This window comes from Anser brachyrhynchus (genome assembly GCF_964034855.1).
Source record: "Anser brachyrhynchus genome assembly, chromosome: 3".
NCBI classification, from domain to species: domain Eukaryota; kingdom Metazoa; phylum Chordata; class Aves; order Anseriformes; family Anatidae; genus Anser; species Anser brachyrhynchus.
Window position 1 is genome coordinate 10552134 of NC_137696.1, and position 15846 is coordinate 10567979.

The following is a 15846-nucleotide window of genomic DNA, read 5'->3' on the forward strand; positions in this document are numbered from 1 at the left end:
TTGTGTTTTAAAGTTCTCATTGAGGACGAGCACAAAAAAGCTTCATCCACACTTCTGCTGGAAGCATATTTTTTCTAGTTTAGAGTTCCTCATGTGATGTTGACAAACAGAGTTCCTCTTACCAGCTGTTCTCACCAGTGCACTTGTCCTTACACTGGTAAATTATGAAATAGAATAAATAAGTGCTACTTAGTAGCCTGATGTACTTTTAATACATCTGTTTATAAACACTGCTTTATAATGCTTTAGTTTCAGAAGAGCAGAAGACTAACAAAATCAAATACCTTTTAAATAATACTTTTAATCAGCAAGACTTCTGGAAAACTCTGTCCTCTGACCTGAGATGTGTATGGTAAACCACACTCTTAATACACCTAGAGCGTTATTAAAAAAAAAAAAAAGCCCTAAATATAAGTACTGGTATTGTATTAGATATGTAAATGTAATCCTGTCAAAATGTAATATTTATCTAGCTGAAATTTACAGAGTTTCCCCAGGAGCTGGTTACTTGTGAGGCCTAGACAAAACCAGGGTCTTTCCCTGCCCCAGAAGTCAGGGTTGGCTGGAGGGGACAGGACAGCTTTCAGTGGGAACGCTCTTGTAGTGCTGAATTGGTTTGTCAAGTCTCCTTTGTAGTAAGTTGAAAGTGAGATATAGTATTTTGGGTCAGTTCTGTAGAAAAGATGCAAGAGCCTGATATACTCATTTTCTAAGTTAATGTGAACTGGAGTTTTACTCTAGTGCTAGTTTGGTGTTTTAAAAGTAGTACGTCTAGTTTCATTATGTTTTATCTTGCATTCAGGTTTTTTGCTGCATTGGTAGCTCAGACAGACCAGTTTACTATAGATGCAGACCATAATGGGAAGGTAGTGAGATCACGTAACAGATTAGATCGATGTGTGCAGCATGAATTAATAGCATTTCTCTGAACATTTAAGAGTTTGGTTTTGAACTGATCTGTAGAGCTATGAGGAAGTTGGTTAGTGCTTTGAGCAGTAGGCAATAGTGAAAAACCTTGCCTGGCTGCACTCAGAGCATTCTAAGATGGAAGTGTTGTTCTAATCCAGGGTCTTTGTTGTCTTGCTTTATAGATGGGGCAGCTGATTACATAAGGAAGGGTTTTCATTCTTGAAATATTTTTAGTTAACTCATTGTGGGGACGTGCCCTCTCCTGGTGTGTTTGAGACTTTGTGTACACCCAGATAGCAGGTATCTTGTCATTTTGTCCTGTCAGGTTACATTTTATTGTGGATTGCTTGTTATGTAGGTAATTTTTCATGAGTAAGAAAGAACTCAGAGGCAGGGTGCAGGCAAACTCAGCAACAGCAAATAAATTCAGAGGAACGAAGTCCCGTTGGGATACACGCAAACTCGGCTCTGGCTTGCCATCAGCAAGGCAAGACTGTGGGAAAAAGGAGCGCAGCTTTAAGGAAGGAGCCTTGGTGTATAAACTGCTGTGTGTGCAATGAGTGCGTTCTTCCGGACATCAGCACGGCCTGCTTACTGTGATAGTCTGCGGGTATTGTCACGCCCCCAGACAGGGCGCTTGCTATTCCGCCTGAACTCTTGTTTTATAGGCATTGTCCTGTCCTGCATGCGGCCAGTGGGGCACCCGCTTGAATGCCTACGTGCCTCAGATAAGACTGAATGCTTGCTGCAAACCTAAGAGTTCAGTCCTCGTGCAGATTTCTGCAGACTTTGATTTTCTGACTAATATTGAGCTGTTACAGACAAGAGAAGGACTTGTTTGCTACAAATAGTTCTGTGTTTGAAACCAGTGCCAGATTTCCAGTTGCCAGAAACGCAAGAAAGTATTTTTTTCTGTGAGTTGGAGGGTGTTTTTTTTGTATATATATGTAATTATATATAAAATGTCCTATTGGTTCTTTCTGTTTGCCATTTCTGCTTTACTGTCATTTAATCTCCATACACAGAGTTTTCCTATAGTATTAACTGCTTTAAAAATAGCAGTGACCTAATGATAGGTCTGAGCAGTGAGATGCTAACTCACAGATCACGGAGGTGCAAGTAATGCCTCCATAGCCAGCGTGGTTGCATTTAAGTAGCAGGCCCCTTTTTACTTGTTCATGGTGCAACAAAGTAAATTCTGCATCTAAGACACCTCTCTGATGGACACCCAAACGTCCTGTACAAAGTTTCTTGAGAAAATTGTCCTGATTTCTGGAAATGCCACTGCAAAGTCACGCTTTTCTATATTTTAGGTTCCTTTTCCAAGAACTATGGAAACCCCCATTGCACACTTCTTTGTTATACATTGAATATCATTTTTACATTTTGAAATTCATTTGATAGTCACTTTCTTGTTCAAGATAAACCGATTTGTGATTCGGTCCAGACAAACCAGGCGAATAGAGACTCCACACAGTTGCTCCTTTGTATTTACTTTATTTTCCCAGTTTCTTCTTCCAGCTTTCTTAGGCATTACCTGTTCCCTTTCAGTGTACCCGTTTTCCACTCGTCTCCTTGGCAATTATGATTTTAAACTGCTGATACAACAGGTTGGGCTGGTTCACCCTAATGGAGAACTGCTCTGGGAAATTAGTCAGTGGGAAGCAAAGGGAAAAGTGCAAGTGGCTGGTTGCAGACGGGATGGGTAACAGTAAATTCAAGTCTGTATTGTATACCCCAGTTACACGCTTCCTCTGCTGCTGCTCAGTCAGCATTGTTTTGCAGGCTGCTTTGCTGGTGTCTTGTCTTGATCCTTATGGCTCGTCAGCTCCTTGAAGCACCGTAGCCGCACAGATCGGGCAGCGTTTGTGGAGCTGAAGGGCTCAAGATCTCGTATAATCCGTTGTCATACCATCCAGCCCACCTGGCTGTGAGGCTCCCATCCATATTTAATATCACAGTGGATGACTTGCATGTGTCTTTTATTCTGCCCGTTCATTAATGCCCTCTGTCGATGTGTGCATAGTTTGATTTGAAAATGTTTACTTGTAGCTGGATTCGGAGACTTTTTTTTTTAGTAATAGTTAATCACCAAAGAATGCATTCATGTTAACTTGAAGTTGTTTGTGATCCCTGTGTGCAGCCTTGTAGTGATTTATTGGTTCTGAACATGATTTCAAAACTGGCTTTGACATTAGGAAAATAGGAAATGAAGAGAAAACCACTCCCAAATATGCCCTATGGGCAAACAAGGCTTACTTACTGTCCAGCAAACACTGCAGGAGTGGCAAAAATGCGTCTGACTTGCATGGCTGTTAGTCCTCATCCTCCTGGGGCGGAGGGGTGGTCTGTGTGAGTCTCTGTCACTTCTTGTGCAGCAAGAAACGTCTGCAGCTGGAGGTGGGTAGGCAGCAGGGTGAGAAAGTGGGCCTTCTGGCGGGCTCATTGGCCTCCACTGCCACCACCACTGCCACCGCAGGAACCTGGCTTTTGTCTTCTGCCTCCTGTGTTTCCCCCATTGTCAAAGCCAGCCTAGGGATAAAAGATTAAAAACCCAAGCAATCTGCTCTGTAACTTTTCTCAATAACAATTTCACTTCCTGGCTGTAGGTTAAAATAGCTGTGCATTTGCAGAGTGGTCAAACTTAAAGGACAACTACAAGCTGCTGTAAGTAACCAGCGTAACGCTGTGGAAAAGGCCAGCATCAGTTGTCACTGGACACTGGCTGGCTGACTGAAAGAACATCTGCTTTTTGTAGTTCTTCCCTTACTCATTCATAAAAACTAGCATAGCAGATTGCTAGGGCAAATTCATGTAATAAATTTTAGACCTCTAATAGACATTACTTGAGACATGTAACTTTTGTGCCATGGAATGCAGCTGAGTTCTTGTGCTTGTGAGGATTTTCCAACAGCACCATGTTAGCTGTGAGGGTGCTGCAGGTTGATCACGTGGCAGCGGGCAGGAGAGAGTGCACGCGTGGATGTGAGACGTGGCGAGCCGCGGGTCTGTGCAGTCACCTCTGTGAGGGGTGTGTCATTTCACTAAATGGCTCCTTACCAGCGCCCAAACCACCTGTGTTGTCTCTCTCTTGCATCATATGGCCTTATTGCAGAGGTCAGCAGCATAGGTGCACTACGCTGTTACCAGCTCCTGTGAACTGAGGGCTGTTAATATGCTGTTCCTACGTGAGAAGATGAGATTTTGGACATCCTGGATGTTTTATGATACCCTATCTCTTTTAGAACTAATTGCAGGAAGAAGAGGTGAAGGTTTAACAATGCACTCATTTTAGGAAGAAATAGACTTGTGTGTACATATATATATATTTGGACAGTAAAATTCATTTGTCACCAGAAATTAGTAGCTGCTTAAAAATAATTTATTGCTTAATGTGCTGGAGTTCTGATCGTTGGTAATGTTTGCAGTCTTGTTACTGGGTCCTTTCTCTACAGCAATCCTCTGTGTACAGGAAGTAAAAGGGAGAGGTTTGCAACTTTCACTTTTTTGTTCTATATACTTTTTCTAGTGTTGGTAATGCTTTCGGAAATTCTTGGTTATTAACGTTCTCTTTAAGGCTTATTCTAATAAGCAAAGTCAAGGGCATCACATTGTAAAACAAAACTAAATTTCTAAATGAGACCTTTCCTCAGCTATGAATTAAACCTACCAAAAATGAACTTAACAGAAAATAATGTTTGATGATAAAGTTTCCCATTTTGGTTGTATGATGTTGTTCCTGTAAGTTCTTAAAGCATACAGTAGTATTCTTTAGATTCTCACATGGCACCTGCTGTATTTGCATGTATGCCAAGTAATTGCATTGGGAGGATTGAAAAAACAGTCCCAGGAGGGGAAAAAAACAACTTCCAGTTTCCTCAAAATACTTCAGAGCTCCGATCATTAGCATACTGAGAAGATGCAGCTAGTTTTGTGTATCTTGGGCTTCAGGAGCTTGAGTCATAAATCTTTGAAGACAGAGAATGCTGTTTGTAAAACTGAGGGGGGTAAGGGCAAGAAAGGTAAGTTAAAGCCAAGTTTGAATGTTAGGTGTTACCCTGGAAGTACTGGAGTGGTGGTGGGTTACTTTACGTGTGGATTTCTGTTTTCCATAACCTAAGAATCGTCTAACTGGTCTTACAGTGATTTTACCAGACCGATTCTCCTCTAAAAATTACTTGGCTTCTGTGTCTCTCTAATCCATTTTGGAGATGTGCTAGAAATACGCTTGGGGCAGTGGAAATGCTTTATAGGTTTATTCCACATATCCATCAAGTTCCAAGTGTCCAGGGATCATGGAAGAGGGGGTGATCCATCAGCAAGTTTAGTTCTTTCCCCGGCCTTTGGAGATGAACCAAGTTTTGTTGTGCAGGGCTCGTAGGACAGGATCGGTGCCAGAGTGCTGCCTTCAGACAGGCTTTGTTTAGCTCGTGGTGTTTAGGTGGTGTCAGTTTTGCATCGCCTGTGTTTTGGACAGCAAGATTGCCTTCACTGTCCCGTGGCTTAGGAGGAAATAGCAGTGCCATTTGGCAATGTGGTTTAATCACTAAGCTTCTCCAGGGCTCCTTGTGAGGAAGTTCCAGTAGGTCAGGCTATGGTAGCCAAACAACCTCCCAGTCACTTAACACTGGGTATTTCAGGAAGTCGCTTTTGTTCCCCTTCCAGAAGGACTTAAATTGCAGTGGGAAATGCCCGGCTGTGAGGCCTGCTGGGGTCGGCAGTGAATGGCTGCCTCACCTTGGGGTAGGCCACCTTGTGCAACGCTTCTTCCCAAGTGTGCTTCTTCCCAAGTAAGGCTTCGGTGCTCAGGAGGGTTCACAGCATAAGGAATACAAAAATAATTGGTGTCCCCTTTTAAGGTGGTATACTTTCACTAGGGGAAAGCTGTAGTTTTTCCATGCCCTTACAAGTTGGATCCTGTATTCCAGGTGTCCTTTGTGGGAACTGATGAGGAGAATCTGTGTTAACCTGTTGCTTTTTATTAACGCTTTGTCTTGCAGCTTCCAAATGTGTGTAGGGGCAGTATCAAACAGCTTGGGAATCCCGCTGTTTTTAATGCATGTCTGCATTGTCAAAAACACATACAGCACTGCCTATTCAGTTTGGAGCAATATGTGTGGAATCTAGCTAAGCGTGACGCTCTCATAGCTTCCCTGCAAAATCCTTCTTTGCTCTGATATTTTTCTTTCCCTAGGGAATCTAGAGGAATATCAAAGAAAGAGACAAAAGATGTGTCAGGTTTAGCTCAGCCTTCGCAAATACAAGTATAGAATCCAGGAAGGTAACACATGGCAGAAGTTTAAAAAAATAAAATGCCAGTGTGTATTCCCTCAACGTAGAGGCTGTCTTTGTGACTCCTAAGGTATGCAATGTGTAGGAATTGCATCCTAAACTGTTCCCCCCACAGTGTGTTGGCATTATTTCAGTGAAGGGTCTTTCTCTGTTGTATTGTTCTGTGGGGTAGGGTAGTTGAAAGAGAAATAAAGTCTTGAAAAAGAAAGAAGATGACAGTTCCTTGCTTTTCTACATTAAGAAAATTTTGGTTTTATGTCAGATGTCTCCAGCAATAATAGAAGCATTCTAAGATCCTGTGTAAATCCATAATATTCTGTAAGCAAGCACTGTACTGTGCAAAACAGAAGTTGATATTGTCTCTGGTTACATCAGTGGTGTGACTGTAGTTATCTGCCAAAGGGAAAACAGCATAAAGCTAGGACTCATTTCCTAGAAAATCATCTACTAGCTATGTATTTTCCAGATGACATCTGTTTGTTGACTTTTATTACTCAGTAGTGGAAAAGGAGGTAGTCTTGCTTCACATCACTGAAAGCCCTTCCCAAAGCTGTTTGCTATAGCCAAGTCCGTGGAACACATGTAGGAAGAGAACTTCTGAAAGGGGGAGGTTCTGCACTCGCTTTCTAGCGTCTAGCTTCAGTTTGGATTTTCAATAAAAAAGGAAGCCTAAACCAAAGGTAGTTTCTGCTCTATAGCTTCCTCCAAGCTTTCTCTGAAGAAGAATTAAATCATTTCCTGGAAATATGTTTTAGGCCAGTATCTTTTCAAATTATATTTATCCAGTGATTTTATTTTTTTTTAACATTCTTGAAGTTCAGTCCTTGGAAAATTTTAGGATTTTGAGGAGATAATTTAGGCATTTCGGGAGTAGAGAACAACTTTTGTAACAGTACCTCTGAAATACAATACAAAAGATAGTATTCCTGAGATTCTGCAGTTGTTTTTCCTAGAAAGATACTTGAGTCGTGCATGCATCCCAGAAGTGTAAATATATGATGGCAGTTCCCAGAGGAACTGGAAACTGGCAAATGCCTTATTTCCCAGAGAGCATTTTCAGTAGCTGTTTTACTGAAGAGGATATTTTAATTGAGTAGATGTCCTTGACCCAAGTGAGTTTAGCTCACTTTGTCAAAATAGGAAAGACTGTTTTTTTTTTCCTTATAGTGGCAGGTGTTTCATAAATATTTGCATTTCAGTTATGCACAGTTTGTCACATCTCTCCAGGAGATACCTGACTAATAAATACTTTCATGGGTTATTAAATGATGTACTTCCGAACTTGTCAGGGAATGCCTGGGATAACGGACTCTGTGGTGTTTGAAAACAGGATTTGTTTTATGCTTGGGATAGATATTCCAATGTATTGTCCCTGGCCTTGGTGCGGTGCGGTGGGCTGGCCCCAGGTGCTAGGAGAGCATGGCATAGGCTGCAGGGCCCGCTGGGAGGTATGGGTGAGCAGGGAGCCACCCCAAATAGGTTGCCTTCCTTTTTTTTCAGGGCCTTTATGGGATTTTGTGAGCCAATAACTGCATGTGTTTTCTTTGTTCTTTTTCCCATTTCTTCTCCCTAGTGCATCCATTTACTCAGCTTACAAAAATCAGTACTATGGCTTGCTTCTAAGTTCGTAACCACTGTGTATTTTCATTTTTTTATCTATTTATTTGTTTATCCATCTATTTATGCAAGGGGGTGAATGGAACGAGGCAGATGGAAAGACCAGATGCCGGTTTCGTTCCTAAAAGAGAGGAATCTGAACTTGAGACTTCAGCTCAAAAGAGAGGGAGATCTTCCCTCTCAGTAAATTTCTCCTATTTATTCTCCCCATCTGGTCTTATTGTAGTTATGTAATTTCAATTTAAGGGGAATTTTAAATTCTTTTCTCTATCGTTAAGTGTTACTGTGGCTTGTCTAATGTGGATTTATTCTTGCTGCTCTAACATTATTCAAATTGGTGTAGCTCAAATGCAATTGTTTAGTATTTACATCATACTACTGGACCAACAACAATTCATAAGTTGTTTTGTGGGCCTCTTTGGAAGACTTTCTGTTGCCTTCAGGATCAGTGTACTGGAGTACTGCCATTCTGGTTTCAGAATGGCCAGGCTTGCATGTTTCTAGGTCAGCAGTGGCTGGTACATACATGTTTTATACGTATAAATACCACTGCTAATTTATTTTTTCTTAATAGATACAAAGTGATTTTAAAGTACTATTGGCCTAAGGTTACCAGAAATATCTCTGGGCCCTGCTTTCATTTAATTTCTGCTGCTGCTTTCTTTTACACCAGAACCAACTGTCGAGCAGAAGCACGTTGTTTCAATGATGGTCCCTCAGGATCGTTCCAGAGCAAGGAGCATCAGACGTGGTGGATCATAAATCCTGTTAGGTAGCTACCCCAGGCAGACTGCAAGCAAAATGGGTTTAGTTTAGGCGCCTTTTGGTTTGTATGCCAAATCATTTTCCTTTTTCATCTAGCTCTATTTGCCAAGTGAGAGCAACGAGGCCTGTGCCCCTCTTTCCTTTCACAGCAGCAAGGCACAGCAGATAAAGTGAATGTCATCGTTTTCCAATGATAGCTGTGTTCACATCTTGACTTTAAGTTCCTTCTGTTTCAGGAAGGCAGATCTTTATGCAAATGCCACAGGGCCTGACAAAGTTACAGCTTTGCCAGGCTTACGAGTCTGTTGTATCTGAGGTCTTCGTAATGCTTTGTCACTTCTTCCTACTCCGAGAGACCAAATTTCAACAGCTTTAAGTTTTTTGTTGTCAAGTCCAGTTTCCATTCAGATACCAGAAGTTATCCTCAGTAGATGCATACCGAAAGGTTGGAGCACTGTGCATCTCTCTGTGCTTTATGATCTTTTGTTACTGCTTATAGACAACCTTGTCCTTAACAAAGATTAAGCCTTGGTATGAAATCTTCAATCTTCTGTTTACGAAGCTGTTAATCTAATAATTCTAGTAGTGTTTCTTGGCTGTTGTACTGAGAGACATCCCAGTGCAATTGTGATGGATGATTTTTTTTTAAAATCCTGTAATGCATTTTCAGTATGTGTTTGTGGTAGCCAGTCAGTCAGAATGCATCGCAATAAAGAGCTGATTTTTCAGTTGCTCCTTTTAAACATGCTGCAGTGCCGGAGTCCAGAATGTGGACACAGATGTAGAACAGTTTTCTGCTTAAACTCTGTGCTTTAGGAAAAAAAAAAAAGTATGTATGCGATTCTAATGTAAGTGTTCTGAGCAGCTGCATAACAGAGATGTGAGCAGATCAGAGATGAGGAGGGCTGGCTACATTGTTCCTTAGGTACAAAAGGCTTTGAAAGCCTCTGATGCCCGGTTTCTCAGATGTTTGAAATATATAGAGGCATAGATCACAACCGGTTTAATATGATTCTGGGTTCACTTGTCTTCCCTGCATCCCACTACTCCTGCATTTCCAGGGACATCAGAAGATATTTTGCAAGGAACTCAGCCTCATTGACTAGGCAAAAACTTCAAAGCTTTATTAACAGACACTGTTGCATTCCTGTTTCATGCAGGATAAAGCGTTTGACTCTTCCAGACTAACAGTACACAAGGAATATTACCGTTTTAACAATCTCTCCATCAAGTGGAAGATTGTTTTGTCTTAATTTTTTTCTTTCTTCATTAAAAACTGTATTTTACTCTGTACCATTTTCCTCAATGGTCTAGATCAGCAGATACTTGCATTCCAAATAACAAATTACTTCCCAATTTCCGTTAATCTCAGGGTTTTCGCAGTAGTTCATCATTTTGTAAGTAATTTGGTTGATATTAAATATACTACATTGTTTGTCTAAATGTCATACTAAGCTTTTTTTTTTTTTTTTTTTACTGTTTTGTATAAAGATGAAAGAATGGTAGTCTCGAATCAAAGCATACAGCAGTGATAGTCTGTATGTGTTGGCAGAGAGGAGCAGAAGTTGCCCACCGGCAGCAAAGAATAGTATGTGCAAGAGTAGTTTTAGAACCACCAAGTGATCCTCCATAGTAAGAAATACAAGTTAGAAAAAAGCAAAACAATACATAGATTCATTTAACTACCTTTTTCACTGTGTTGATTTCACGGCTGGTTTTGCCAGCTGTTGTTGGCAGTGCCCGCTTCAGGATTTATGATGTCTGTTCACTAGTAAATGAGGATTCTGTTTACAGGGTAGAGATTTGTGACAAAAACCTGAATTTCCTATTTTGAACTTGTATATGGTTTTGTAGTATCTGTGGGCTTCTCCCCTTGCTGCCCCCACCCGGCAGCTTTTCTGTTAAGTACCTGCTGAATCTGGTACTTTCACAGGGTGATGGTTTCAGGCATGATAGGGCTTCACACCATTTTCAAGTAGTCTCCATGTAAAAATACAGTGTTGTGTTTGTGTAAGGTTCTGTGATGTCTACAAAGTCTGAATTCCTGGCGCAGTGGAAAGTAATGTAGAAAGAGTTATATAGAGCCAGTTACGTAAGTTTGAAAGTAGTGTATTCTTCCACAACCAAAACCCAGCAAATAACAGGAGGGGGATTGGGATTGCTTCAGCAGTCTCACAAAATAGGCTAGAAATAGGGATTGGGCAGAGGTTAGCTAGTGTTTTGTTGGATGTATTTATTTTATGGCAAAATATTTTCAGGGTTGTTATTAAAGGCTTACGTAATCATATATATAGATTCCCCCCCCCCCCCCCCCCCGTACAGGTAGAGATGAGCACTAACCTTTCTCTTATTTAGTCAGCAAGCACTTGAAGTGACGCATTTTGTGTTAATATTTATATGTTTGCTTTTGAATCATCTTTTGGTGTTAATTCCAATGTAAAGACTTTTGACACTGTCATGTTCATCTGCACAAGTTATGGTTCCATCTACAATGATTATTGTATCAGTTATTGCTGTGCTGTGTGAAAAGAAACCCTACAGAAGTCAGGACTAGAAATTTGGAAAAACAAGCAAACAAAAACCAGGCATCTTAGAAAAATAGCGTAATCTGTGTGTTTAGATTCCAGCAAATTGACTTCAAATGTTAACTGCTCCCTTCTTGTCATCCACTACCATTAATTTATTTTAAAGATTCAGTTTAACCACCAAAGTAATTTTCCTTTTTGGAACTGCTCAGGCCATTAGCCATTGCACACTAGTTAGCACAGACTCATCTGAAGTTCCAGGAAACAGTGTGTTGAAGGAAAAGTGTGCATAGGATGGTGCATTGTTTTTCCTGCAGTGCCCAACTGCTTGTTTTTCTTACTGCTATTCCTAACTGTATGGCTTTCAGAGAGTTTTAATTGCCTTTAAATTTGACCATATCTGTTCTGCAAGTACAGCAACATAAAGAGAAGTAATAGCATTGTAGTTAAGTATTTCTAGAAATGGTCAAACTATGTTTTCAGTTTGAAATGGGTTTAAGTGCAGCAGTGGGCGATATATTGAAGCTGTGTTTTTAACTATGTTGGAGGAAATTATGGAAGAAGGGAAGGTGTTTGTTCTGAGAAGTAAAACAAAGCAAAAAACACACCATAGTTTTATTATTATTATTAATTCTATTTTATTTTGCAGTACAATTCAAGTGCGTGTAATGACTTTTACTCCATTTTTCTACACAAGAAAATCCTAGTAGTTTTTGGGGTGTTACGTGTATTATAATATGCATAAGCTTGTGTATGAAAATGTAACTGGTGGAAAGAAATATTGGGTGGCTTTGTTTTTATTGTGCTGTTGGACAGACAAGAGAGATAATATTATGTAATTTTATTGTATTGATATTTTTTCCTCCTACAGAGAAGATGGGGAGCTTGAAGATGGTGAAATAGATGATGCAGCTTATGAAGATGTGAAAGAACATGGTTCAAAAGGTGATGATAAACAGAAAAATGAGAAAGGACATAGAAAATCACGGAAGAAACGCAAAAAAGAAAAAGAAAAGAAAAAGTCAAAAAGGAGAAGACGGGATAAGCATAAGGTTAGAAAACGCAAACCAGAGTATTGAAAGTGCTTATTTTAGTTCCAGGTTTCCAGATTTAGACAAGAATCCAGGAAATGAAAGACATCTAAAAACGGCATTATTACTATTTAGGCAGTTTTTGGACTTGAGTGCATTTTTTGAGTTTCCTATCTTATCAATGCATTTCAGCATTAAAGAATTTAAGTAGACCTTGACATGTGGCAGTGCATATTCATGTATTTCAGCGATAGTTTGTGTGGAGTAAGAGGTCATAAATCATTAAGTAATCCAGCTGTAGCACATTTCAAATGATAGTTTAGAAACTTACTTGTTAGCTTTGACTAAGTGTATTTCATAAACTTGGTTTTCATCAGCTTGTCTTTAAAAGAAATGCATAATCAGATTGTGGGTTTAACTATGTTATTTGTGATACACGTTTTCATTGGATGCTTATTTATTTCAACATTTCTCTTAATTGCAGTTTACAAAACACTCACATTTGGGAGCATTTTGCACTTTGACATTGTCAGTGGTTGTGGCAGTTCTGACATAAAAGACCAAAGTGTTAAACCACTTCTGAAATTGTTTATATCTTAAGCAGCAATATAACGTAAGCACTGGCCACTAACAAAGGTGATGGCAGGCAAACCACAGGGAGTGAGAATTTCTTTACAATAACAAGCATAATGTAAATTTCTCAATTTCATTTGTTCAGTTTCTTAGCATACTTATGGAAAGAAAAGATTTCATGCCAGTTGAGTGAATTCTTCAGTACACTTAACCTTAAGATAATGCATAGAACGTATTTTAGTTGACTCTTAAGTAAATGCAAGAGATTCACAAAATTTTCACCTAATAAATTAAACTTGATTGCCATTTTCTACAAATCACGGAACTATAGTGTTATGGTATGGTTTTGAGAAGGGGAGAAGAAGAATTACAATTGATTTTTATGCAGCTAGTTTCCCCTCTAAATCTTCTACAAACCAATACATCTAAATGCACTTGTAATGGAGTAATGTTGAGTTTTCTCCCAGCAGAAAATGACGGGATGCCAATCTATTCTATAGTCATATGCAAGTTTCTAGATGGCTCCCAGATTTTTTAGCCTTCCAGCAGCATCTCTGCTATGTTGCAAAAGAAGTAGGTCTCAGAGAGAGAAACCCTTGGGAAACTGATAGAACCTAGAGTAACCAGATAACCCTCAAGGTTTTCATTCAAAAGCCTCATTGGATCAAATCTCTTTCTCTGATAAAGAGAGTGGGTCGTCAAACTGTGCTTTCTTTGGTCTCCCCCCAGAGGTGGATGTTTGTTAGAGTTAAGAAAATACTGCCATATTTTGGGCTAGGGGTCTGTTTAAGTTCACATGCAGCAAACCAGTTACATAGTAAATTATGTAACAGCATTTTAGAGAGCTATTTTCTTCTGTTTCTTTTTTTCTCCAGCATAACTCCCCTTCCAGTGATGACAGTTCAGACTACAGCCATGACTCTGATATTGAACGTACAGAAAGATCACATAAAAAGAGTAGCAGTTCTTCATACAGAGATTATGATTCTTCATTCAGTCAGGTAGTAATTTTTTTAAACTTGATTTCCCATGTATTTATTTGGGTGCAATTTTAAAAATGTTGTGTTTTTCGAAGGTTGACTTGATCACAGAGCCTGTTCTCACAGATTTCAGGAAGTACGTATAGTTCTCATCTCCTTTGGGCAGATTTCCAAATGTAAAGTGTTATCTGTAGCATGAGTGTAGGTGTTGTAAACAAGATTTATGCTATTTTTCTTCTATCAGGTGATTATTAAGATATCTTTACTATTGCCTACCTCGGATTTAGACAGTACTAAGGAAACAGCTCTTGAAAAGTCACCTGTAAATATTTAGAGTTGCTGCTGCTTTCTGATAGCTCAATTTGTCCTGGTTTTTCTCAGTCTGTGCAGCTCAATAGCCCTCCTGAGACCACTGGGTGAAATAGAATGCCATTCTCTAAAGGTGAGATAGAGTAGTTAGAGGCTTGTTGGAACTGTATTACTTTGGAGAAGAGGAGACTTTCCTTTTATCCTGAAACCATTCCAGAAACCTCTAAGCCAGCCTGATTTGTTAGTGAACTGAAGATCTTGTCTGCAGAAACTGGAGAAGGGACAGTGCTGGCTTAGGAGGGGTCAAAAGAAATATTTTATCCTGACTGTCAGAGACAGGGCAGATTGCATCATCTGTGTCCAAGATTATCAGGATATGGAGATCATGAGGGAAAGATTTCATTTTAATCATAGTTCTAATTAACCTTTCAGAAATTGGATATAACAAGTTAAATTTTAATTCTGCCTGCTGTTACTAAGAGAGAACTCTGTTATTAATGTAAACATAGGATTCTTGTTTCAGTCCTGCTGACTTTCCCAGAATGTATACTCTTCAAACTGTTGAACACTGTACACCGAAGTAGCCTGAGTTTCAAGAAGCAGCTCAGTTGCAGACTCCACAAGTTAATCAGCTTTGCTTCTTGACAAATGTCCAGTAACTTCTCAAATTTCAGCAAAACAAGCATTAAAGAATCTTGTTGACATGCAGTATCAGTACAAAGTCTTCCAACTAAGTGTGAAAGTCTTATATTTAAAATTGTTTGTGTACTGCATTGCCTATTGTAACATAGTTAAAGTAATTATCTAAACATAGGAATGCCACTATGCATTCTTATATATGTGATCTAAGCTCAACTGTGAAGGATCTGAATATATATTTATGGGATTTGAACACCTTCTAATCAGTAATTTATTTTTTACTAATGCTGTTTGTTTTTAGAAGAAAATCTTTACAGACTAGAAGTAGTACTTAGAATGCTTAGGACTGCATACATTAAAATTCTTTGTCAGCCTCTCTAAGAAGCTTTCTGGAGTATAAATCCTGATGCTGTTCTTTTGTTTAAAAAAAAAAAACAAACAATCTTTTTTTTTCCCTACTTTGATGCACTCAGAGTCAAACGTATTAATTTCTACTGAATAACTGACTTTTATTGTTTATTATTAATGCTTGTTTATGCAGATCTGTAGACAGCATGACAATAAGACTAAAAACAATTGGTTTTGTAGAGCAGTTTGGAGGGGTGGTGTTTGAAATATTGAGTTGCTTCTAAACAATACAATCCCTTTCATACAGCATGGACACCTATCAGGAAATTACATGAGTTCACAGAAAATGCAACATAAAAAAAATGTAAAAAGTAAGGAGTATGATGACTATAGTCATTACAGTGATGAAAACTTTGGTAATTATAACGAGGAAGAAAAAGATGAAGATTTTGCCGATCAGCTTAAACAATACAGGCAAGCTAAAGAGACCTCCAGTAGTGATTTAGGACCTCCATTTCCGAAAGAACCAGTGAAAAAACAGGGGATGAAAGGGATCCAGAAAGGTAAGATAATTTGAATTGTTAGCTGTAGTAATGGATGACAGTAGCAGTTGTATCATGCACCATTTCAGGATGTTTGTGTTTAGAGCTGAATGAAGAGAGCTGCAAGCAGTGGCTTTCTTGTGAGGTAGCAGCCTCTCATCCGTAATGGTACGCTGTTTATTGGTAAGGAAGAATATCATATGGTTGCATTGTTGCATTTATTGATGAAAAGATCAAATGTTGGGTATTATATATGTAGTAAATAAATAAATAAAACCTTACCCCCCCCCAAAAAAAAACAACCAAACAAACAAAA

At 39.2% G+C, this 15846-nt stretch overlaps 1 protein-coding gene across 2 annotated transcripts in view; it reads left to right on the forward strand.

The window, feature by feature from the left end:
* The window catches only part of ZC3H6 (zinc finger CCCH-type containing 6), a 35726-nt gene that overhangs the window by 6610 nt on the left and 13270 nt on the right, over positions 1-15846 (forward strand). For both annotated transcript variants that reach the window (XM_080586098.1, XM_080586099.1), the window contains exons 2-4: positions 11980-12160; positions 13588-13713; positions 15296-15551. In XM_080586098.1, coding sequence (XP_080442224.1) covers positions 11980-12160; positions 13588-13713; positions 15296-15551 — 563 coding nt within the window. The remainder of the gene's footprint in view (positions 1-11979; positions 12161-13587; positions 13714-15295; positions 15552-15846) is intronic.